Source organism: Rhagoletis zephyria, unplaced genomic scaffold (genome assembly GCF_001687245.7).
Source record: "Rhagoletis zephyria isolate East Lansing unplaced genomic scaffold, Rhagoletis_zephyria_1.1 Rzeph_scaffold_03373, whole genome shotgun sequence".
NCBI classification, from domain to species: Eukaryota; Metazoa; Arthropoda; class Insecta; order Diptera; family Tephritidae; genus Rhagoletis; species Rhagoletis zephyria.
In genome coordinates, this window is record NW_016160456.1 from 8,447 (window position 1) to 18,745 (window position 10,299).

Genomic DNA, 10,299 nt, shown 5'->3' on the forward strand with positions numbered 1-10,299 from the left:
CAGTCTTTTTAACGTTTCAAGTTAGTAATAGGGGTCTTCATCAAAAATTATGAATTGCTGATAAACTTTATAAAGGGATAAATTGATAATTTTGATAAATGAACTGTCAAACTTTATATTTAAATCTATTTAACCAAAGTTTACCACTTTATCAAATGATGTCGGTGGATAAATGTATAAAATTTATCGAAATTCCATCGTGGCACATAAAAAGCAAATGAACACAATGTACGAGGTAAGAATGAAACTTAATTAGCCATATAAGTTAAATAATAAACAATTTTGTGCAATTATTTACCAAGGTGCGTTCATGTAAGAATGCGGATAAAGTGATAAATTTAACAATTTATCCCTTTAACACTTTATATGAATACCCCAAAATACAAAACGCTAATACCATGATACAAAAAAGAAGGTAGTTTCACTCAACGATTTTGGCCGCCATGTTAGCCATTTGACTTTTACTGGCATTATGACAACTCTATCAAAATCTAGCTACCAGCCACAAAAAAAAAAAAATAAATTTGAACTTCCTTTGAAAAAATTTCAAACAGATTTTAAAATGAAATATCGATCATTTTAATAAAATACAAAAATGAATTACGCGTGTAAATTTGTAGGAATCTTATAAACTTGTGCCAGGATTCCGGAGTGAAATTTTTCAAGTTTTCTCGTTTATTAGAAATAAGTGGTTATGAGCTTGTAACGTGAAGGAATCAAATCTTCCCGAAGTACGATTTGTTTGTTCAAAGCAATATATGTATGTACTTCCTCACTTTAAGAGGTTTTCGAGAAACTGAATCGTATGCAAGTATATTTAAATACATATGTACGTTAGACTGCATCACTCCCCATACAAAAAAAAATCGGTACTGTTTTCCCATTGGAATTATAAAATCTAATATTTTAAGAACTCCACGAAAACGTGTCGGAAAAATTTTAAGATTTACGTGAGCTAGACCGACTTGAAAATACCTTCTTGAGTTTTTTATGGATAAAAATAGGGTTTTTGAAAAAAACACCTCAGATTGCAAAACAGTTTAAGCTTAAAAATTGCATAAAAATAAAAAAAAAATCAACAGAATCCCAATAATGAAATTTTTGATGCTGTTTTTGAACTTTTTTCAAAGATTGGTTTAAGAAAAATTTTAATAACTCGATCCAAGCTTCACCGATTTAGATTTATTTTTTTCGACAATTTAATTCAAAGTATGAACGAGTGTCATTCCAAGTTTAATTAATGGGTGTTAATATTTGAAAAAAATAAAAATTGGGACATGAGTTTTTTGACACAGAAATAAAAAGGGTGAGAAAATACCTTTCCACAGATACATAACTCATAAGTCTAAATCGGTATAGTTTTGGTCTAGTTATTTGAGTTTTCTTGAACCAATTTTTGAAAAAAGTTTGAATGATTTTGCATAATCTTGATACGCGGTTTTGTACTCTAAACGACGGTATGTACATATTTGAATTTGTGAACCGATTCTCACAGACATGTTTGTTGGCTCCAACTGTCTGCTGTTTGACTGCTTAGCTTTTGTTAATAACAGTGGGACAATATGTAATTTGCTGATAAGGATAACAGATTGTGGAACCTGTGTAACTGCAGAGATGAATTTTTACTATCTTCGGCACGTGCTGTGCCAGCTCTTCGTCTGTAATGGTTGGTATGCTAAAATTTCTGCAGCAACAGTTGCCGCTGTTACCAGTCATGTACCTGGCGGTGGTGACGATATATAAAACATTATAGCCATCTTGTATGCATTTCAGTCAATTCAAACGTGTGTACTCATACGAACACAACTCGAGGAGGGACAGAGTATTATTGAGACGGCGAAAAATGTGGTATCAACCAACACAAGCACAAATAAACTGTGTAACGTCCATTATTTGCCATTGTGGACTAGGGATACATATGTGATTAATATGTAGTTATAATTTAAAACATGTGCATAAAAAATTCAATACAAACCAAAAGTTAGTGCAAGTGTTGCAAAGGGCATTTGGTAGCTGTGATTGGCTAATTTAAGTGAAATATGTGCATGTATGCGTACTACAAATTACCAGGATGCGAAATATAATTACCTTACTTAAAAATTTAAATACATATATCTACAAAAAAAAAAAGGTGCATATCAGTGTTTTTCATGTTTTAAGAAATAACAGTTATTTGAGCTATAAAATATGTAAGTGTTAATAAATTGATTTGATGGTGTATGTGAAATTTCATTCCAAATAAAGCATAAAGGTAAATAATTATATACTTGTATAGTTAAGTTAACGGGACCGCCTATGTTCATATGCACAAATCGTTGCTCCTACGCAGGCAGTTTGCCGTGTGCAAGCGCGCTTTGACCCTATTAAATGTCATCTGGTGAATGGGATTTGCGTGCTCTCAAAGCACTCGAGGAAGAGGAACAAAAGGAATTTCTTGCACTTAGCCAAAAAAGTCTATTTGATCCTCCCTCCCCACCAACGGGGGAAAGACTATTCCAACAGACCCAACTATTGAAGCAGCAGCAATTTCAACCGAAACTAACCTATGCCCAATTGCATCCGCATATACTTAATTTACCCACCATTAATGAATGTAACCTAGTTGCGGCGGCTCGCAAACGTCAACAGCTTCTGCAGCAACAGAATACAGCAGATAGTAGAACCGGAGGAAGACGTTTGAAATTCACTCGAGCACTGTCAATTTCGGCACACTCCTTGACAGGAGTTGGCAGTCAAGAAATAAGAAAAAAAGTTGAGTCTCAAAAGTCCAAGGCTAATGTGTCGAAGGTCAGTAATGCGAGTTCACCGGCTCAATCTTACAGTCCCTCACCCATCTACACGCCACCACCAATTAGACGATGTGCGACATTACATCACACACAGCCAGTACGCAAGGCTTTCAAGACTCTACAACAGCTGGAAAAACAGAAAGAGGATCGCAAAAAAGAAGCTGCCGCGACGCTGAAACGCTTGGTTGGCACAAACAAAACCTATTGGAAGTACGGTGCCAACTCTACAGCCGCCTCAATCATTGTACAGCGGAAGAAGCTCAATTCTTCCATTGCAGAAATCGAGTCTAATACTTCTGACGAGTTCGGTTCGGAAGAAACCACAAACAACTTTAGTGGCAATGATAGCCACGCCAACCCTGACCGCTGGCTAAAATCATACGTAGATTGTGACGATAGTGCGACCGATACAGGATCCTGTACGGTGCCACTGACTTCGGACTCAGTTGAAATGATGCGCCTTATGTTATCGGCAGCAACCGCTGCCGTCAAAACTCACCCCATCAATACACAAACTCCTGCAGCTACAGCGGAAAACAAGCCAAAAGATGTTGATTATTTACTCAATAAACGGCCGCTGAATATTGCGACCTCGGTAAATGTGGCAGCAACTAGTGGTGGTTCATGCAAAGATTTTTCGAATCCTTCCACCACCTCCACACCGCTTTGCGCAACTAAAGCCAAACAACTAAACGGCGGCAATAATGTGGTGCAAAGTGACTATGGTAGCACATTCCTTACACTATCATCACGTTATCCTTTAAAATTATCCGCGTCATTATTCACGCCCGAAGAGAAAACTGTTGCTTATAGAGCTTTTAACGAGCAGCAGCGAAGGAAAAGTCTCTCGCACAACGGGGTTCGGCTTGCACCGCTTCCACTTCAGCGTGGAAGAAGTTTAACAGACGAAATCTCAGCAAATGATTGCAGCAATAACAGCAACAGTCACTCGTTGACGATAACAGGACAAAATGTTCGTAGTGCAAACACCCGCAATATGTTAAAGTCCAGTTCGCTGGATATGTGTACGAACATGAATGAAAGTTTGAACGCTAAAAGCGGGAATTGTGCCATACAAAGGTCCAGCTTAATTGCCAATTCTATTGTGGAGGGCATGAAAACGGCATCTTCATTAAGCATCAAAGAACTAGATGTGTTGGCTGATTCAACAAAGAAATTGCGGCAGCAGCATAGCATCTTAAATGTACATACCACCCGACATGCAGAGCCACACGTGACCCCGATTTTGTGTAGGGGCCGCGTTTCATCAAATAATGGCAGCAATTGCAACGGTCCATCGATCGCGGCGACCATAGCGGCAACGGACCAAGGTACTCCTCTGGATTCGCTGCATCAACATATTATCGATGACGACCTGGAACAGCATATCAAGCATTGCGCATGCTCATGCAATCACATGGGCTATGGCAACTCCATGGATTATCAGGTGAACTTCAATTTAGAAAATTTTGTAAAGAATTATTGTTAGCTACTTCTTACTTCTTTTTTAAAAACGATTGTTGAAGCAATGGCCGGTGAGGTGTTAGCTTGAAAACCTTTTTAACCTTGACCCCAAAAGAACTTTTTATCAAAAAGTACGTGCATGGGTTTTCAACATGCTCACCCCTTACTTGAATATAATAAATGGCAAAATGGTAAATTATAAAAAATAGGTAAAACCACTTTCCAGAAGATTATTATTTAATGCGTACCATGCCTTTTAACCACAAACGGGAACTTGTGCTTATGTTCACACATACATAAGTACTTATACATAGGCATGATAACGTGCGCATCGAAATACTGTTGGCCCATTCAACAAATGCTCAATAAATATCAATTGGCATGCATGTAGGCATGCGAATAGAAATGAACACATGCCCACACATATGTACATACATGCATAAATATATACCCTGCAGGAAATGTATCTAACTATAAGCTAACTTTAAGCTGATTATGAAGGAGCCGTAAGTAACTTATTATCTGTATACTTTCTTTGACGAAAGCTAACTATATTTCTATGGCGATGGCCGCGAAATAGTCAAAAGGGTGGTTAACTCTGCATTTGATGTAACTAACTTGTAGCTAACTACTTTTGGGAATAAAATATAAATAGGAAAAACAAAATACATTTTTTTTTGTTTTTTTATTTATTTACTTTATTTATTTTATCACATTTCATATTTGTTTACATATTCTGCTGTAGGTGGTCCCATATTCGAACTCCGTCAGACATAACTTCAAAATGATAATATGAAATTTCGATATTCCTTTTATTTGTCCTCAATTCGAAAAAGTATTTGCGAAGTGCAGGATATTTAAATAGAAACGCTTTTATAGAAATCCCGCAAAAAAGCTAACTACAAGTAGGTTATTTTTTATCAATTGATAATTTTTTTCTGTAGGGTAGTGTGTGTGTATGTATGTACATATGTGCATTACCGACCTTAGTTACCCATTCGCATTCTCGGATGTAAATATGAAAGATGCACACATAGCATTCTCTCTGCTCTTCGCATTGAGTTCCAGCAACAGAATGCAGCATTGACTGATTTATGGATAAAGAATTGAGTGAAAGTCTAGTCAATGGATTGTATGCGGAACACATGCACAAAAGGCCGGCCCTGCCCTGCTGCGGTAATAACAAAATAGGGTGAGGGTGGAAAACCATTATAAAAATTGATAAATACATTTATGGATAGAAAAGGAGCATGCACTGATGCGCATTGGAGGCAAACGTGTTGGCATGTTTGTACATACATATCTACATACATATGTATGTATGTACATATATCTATGCATAGATGGGTGGAACGAAATCATGAAAGCAATTACATCGAATTCGTTGCAGTACTGTACATACATACATAAATCACATAAGACAAATCAGTGCAAGTTCGTGTTTAACAAGTCAGCGCTGTTGCATTGATCAAAAACTTATTTCCTAAATAAATTACTAAAACTTTCTCCGAACGCCCGCCCATTGAAAATAGAAACTCAAAATGCCAAAGCAGTCAACTAACTTTATTCTTCGTGGCATGCTTTGCTCTTTCGATATTAGCCAGTTTTGTGGCATTGTGTGCATGTCACGTTTGAAGTACTGGTTTTGTTTACTTTTTAGTCCAGAGGTGCTCCGCCAACAAAGAACCGTACGTTTAGCCGACATTGCAGTTTCCGTAGATTTTTTATACCCGAGCGCACTTGTGCACAAGGGTATTATAACTTTGTATATAGAAACGCACAGAAAACGTTTTAAATTTTTGTTAATTTTTCGCATCCTAAGCTATTCAAATTATCAAACCGAACAGAGGAGCGTGCTACTATTTGTAAGATCTCTGGAGGTCTCCCTGGTTCGAATGCCGCCATACATAACTTATTAAAAATTATTAATACAAATCGAAATAATTGCTGGATATAATATTCGTTTTTCGTTTGGTTTACAGCAACTAAGAAGAGCAAAAAACATCTGTGAAGTTCAGAATAAAAACGTTTTCATCGAAAAATTTTATCAGAAATACTACTATTCTATCTCTACATTTCTGCCGCACACGGTAGTGGGAAACGGATCCTTAAAGTAAAATTGAATCAGTAAACGGAAAAAATCCCCGTTAAATAATATGTAATTCTGTATATTACTAAACGTGCGATATGTATTTATTTAGCAAAAAATAATTAAAGAAAATTGAAAATTCTCTAAAAACGTTATGATTTTCTCAAATTTTAATTTGTTTGCTTTGATTTGTTTTGGATCGAATTTCCGTGTAAAGTTCGCTTTGGAGACAAACCGGTTTCGGAGTTGTGGCATCTTCTCTCTATCATTTGACTTAAGAAATGTGAGTTTCGTCGATTACTATATACTAGGGCTGTGCGATTATTCGATTACTCGAGCAAGTTGGTTAATCAGTTATTCGGTTAATCAATTACTCGAGTAATCAAGATTTTGATTACTCAAAACGATGATTAATCGAGTTACTTGAAATATGATTACTCAAAAAAATTAATTTTGCTCGTTAAAAGAGTTTGCTTTGGAAAATGCTTATTTTCTTTTTTATATTCTGTATATGAAAAAAATATGTATGTATGTATGTATTTCCCTTTTATTTTTGAAAACGGAAACGTTTTTTTCAAAGTATCAAGGAACTTCAACTGCTTTATATGTATGTATGTAAAGAGTACTTTGAAATGTTCATTACTCATTTTATTCGTAATGTTGATTAATCATAAAGCAAATTACTCAAATATTTTTGTTTTTGGTTAATCAAAATCTTGATTACTCGAGTAACTGAACATTTGAGTAATCATAATTTCCAATTAATCGAATAATTGTGTTATTTACTTTATGATTAATTAAAATTTTGAATAATCAATTAATCGCACAGCCCTACTATATACATATATACGTATATATGACACACCGTAGTGTGGTTGTTTATATGCAGGCACAAGTTTTAGATATTCGAATTATTTTGGCAGCTATTAGCAGTAACTGTATACGAAATTGTTTGGATTTTTTTTTTGTTCTTTCGCGGTTTGTTATATGGTATTACCTGCAAGTATGTAAGTTCATAAAAGTCGATGACTTTTGTTCTAATGGTACTTTTGTACTGGTTCGGTCTGAGCAAGATCCAAAAGGCGTCTTACAATCATGATAACGCTTGACAGCCGATCTTATAAACTGGCAACATATTTTCGTCTGTGCATTAAGGCACATGTTTGTTATAGTTGACAGTTAAATACTATTTATTTCAAAGGATACACATTTACTGTAGCCCTAGCCGTGCTTCTAATAAAATATGGGAAAAATATGACTTTTGTTACTTTTAATATATATCACCCGCATGAGTACATATTGTTGAGTAAGTTTTCTCCGATTTCTATCTAAACATGTGAACATTTTGGCATGCATATAATCTCTGCGTCATGTTTTTCTATCATGGAATATACATACAGGTCTCGGATTGCCGCTGGACACGCTTCTATAAACTTTGCAGCCTGGGCTTTGCTTTATTTCCTTTTTAATGTGCTTTAGGTTTTTGTATACTTTTCATTTTTCGTGCTTGGTTGGCAGTTGAAAATTTGCAAACTTTGCATAAAATTTGCATACTTGTAGGCGCTTTAGCCGCTCAGCATTCGCTCGCAATTTAGCAACAGTTGTGGGTAAAGTAAGAATGTAAGGTGTTGTTGATGGTGGACACCTCGTTGTTGTGTGCAACCTAAGGCCATGAAAAGTTCAAAAACTGTTCGTATAAACCAAATGCGTTTTATTCTTCCCCATGGCAGGTACACTTACTATGATTTTAAATCCTTTTCACAATGTGTTCGCTCATCTGAGTCTTTGTCACTTTAGAGTGAGCAGCCTAGTGGTAACGAAACCTCTCGCCTTTCCATCTGCATCATTTTGCTAATGCAACTGCGTTAATTTTGAGTTCTTCCCTTGCGAGTATGACATTTCGCTGCTTCGTTTGCTCGTTTCGTAGAGAGGTGGGCAGTAGTTACGACACAATTTAAATAATTTTGATATATGTATGTATGTATTTTTGAATACCAAGAAACATGTGTGTATGTATGTATATATGCCCATTAGGGTGGTCCTTAAATCTAGGAACTAAATTTTTAAATCAGATTTGCTAAGCCTCGATGCTACTATAGTCAAATATATCTCATATCAAGGCGCACGCCACAAATCGGAAATCGGAGGAGAAGCTCGGCCAAACACTAACATATTTAAGTGTATGCACCAATCTATTATTATTATTATTATTACTATTATACGTTCATTGGGCAATTGGACATAACTGTTGTTGAATTTCAATTAAGTATGGATTAACTATCATAGATACGTACATAAGGTGCTATTACGATTTATGTGTTTGGCCATGTAGCCTTTGTCGAAAAGTATAGCGTAAAAAATAAAAAAAATTAAAAACTGTATTGAGCCCTATATATGTATGTTGATTATTTACGCCTTAAACCACTTTAATTAAATGGTTTTCAGTAATTGAATGGTTGTGGCTGAGTGCAATTCAAGTTGTGTAACTATCGGTGTTAAATTTTGTGGTGAGTTAAATTTTAAAGCAAAACAGGTATCGAGTTACGTTTGCATGAATTCAATCGCTTGACACTTGCGTGAGTGTGGCATACTCCGCAGTCGATCGCAGCTGAATGTTGTGTTGTGTTTAAATTGCTGTTCGCGATATGAATGGTCTGTCAAGCATTTAATAGAATGCATCCCTGCATGACCAACATTTAAAATGCATTTCCTCTCCAATAAAATACATACGTACATAAGTATGTATGTTAGCGCGGATTATTTTAATAGTAAAAACGAGCAACCAAACAGAGTGAGTTAAAGCAAAATACGACATAAGCTGGCTATTTCTGAAGCAATTGGAAAAACATCAACCGGAAATCATGTGTCAGCTGACAATGGAAAGTGCATTGTATCATCAGACACAGTGGGAAAATGGACATCTGATTGCAGGCAACAGCCTATATACATACATATGCTGGTTAAGTACTCATATATGTACATACTTACATAGATGAGGAAAATATACTGCTAGTATCTGAAAAGTCATAGCATCTTATGCCTCCAAAATTTCCAAATAACTTTTAACAACATAAGTTCCCTATATGTATGTATGTATGTACATACATATGCCTCTTTCATTGAGTTCAAGTATGAGTTCAAATTTGCAGTCGCGTCGGAAACTATACAATTTTTTGTCAAAACCAAGCTTTAACAACTGTGGAGCATATTTTGATTCGCTTCCCATCGGAAAAAGATTTTCAACATATCCCCATAAACCTTTCTGATCTCTTTTGTCACCACCCACTGTTACTACTGACTTTAGTAGGGATTGGACATGGATTAGACAACGCTTAGAGACAAGAGCCACATAACGGTAGTAAGAGTTTTAATTTTTGAATTGTATCGTTATTGCAGGGAACGATCGACATATCTTATATATAAAAATAAGTGCACGTTTTTGGTGTGACCTCATAACTTGAGAACGGCTTCACCGAATTCAACCAAATTTATGTGGCATATTCGACCTATCATGCAGATGGTTTATGTGAAGTTTTCCCGAATTCGTAAAAGGGGGTGTGGCACCTCCCATACTAACTAAAATTTGTATGTTGTATATCTCTTGAAATATTTGTGGTAGATTATTGGAATTGGTAGCTATACGTGGCATGTTCAAGAGTTGGCATTCCAAATAGTTTATTTATTCATACCGAAGATGGAAAAACAAAAAATGTTGTATATCCAAATGTGTTGGATTACGATTAAAAATAAAGAATAAAAAATTTTGAAATAAAACAGATGATAAATTTTCATATAGAAAAATTCCAGGATTTTTCATTCATTTTTCAATATTTGGTGTAGAGAAGCACACCGGGGTACCGCTAGTATATAATATAAGTAAACATGTAAACAAAAAAGGGAAATTTTTCCTTTTTGTAGTCAAACTAGTTTCTTAAAGGATTTTTTGGTAAAAATCCC

General features: G+C 35.6%; 1 protein-coding gene across 2 annotated transcripts in view; it reads left to right on the forward strand.

Annotated features, from left to right (window-relative positions):
• The first annotated feature begins 1,794 nt into the window (after window positions 1-1,794).
• LOC108368885 (uncharacterized) overlaps window positions 1,795-10,299 on the forward strand; it is a 35,437-nt gene continuing 26,932 nt past the window's right edge. For both annotated transcript variants that reach the window (XM_017623835.1, XM_017623836.1), the window contains exon 1: window positions 1,795-4,236. In XM_017623835.1, coding sequence (XP_017479324.1) covers window positions 2,368-4,236 — 1,869 coding nt within the window. In that variant the 5' untranslated portion in view covers window positions 1,795-2,367. The remainder of the gene's footprint in view (window positions 4,237-10,299) is intronic.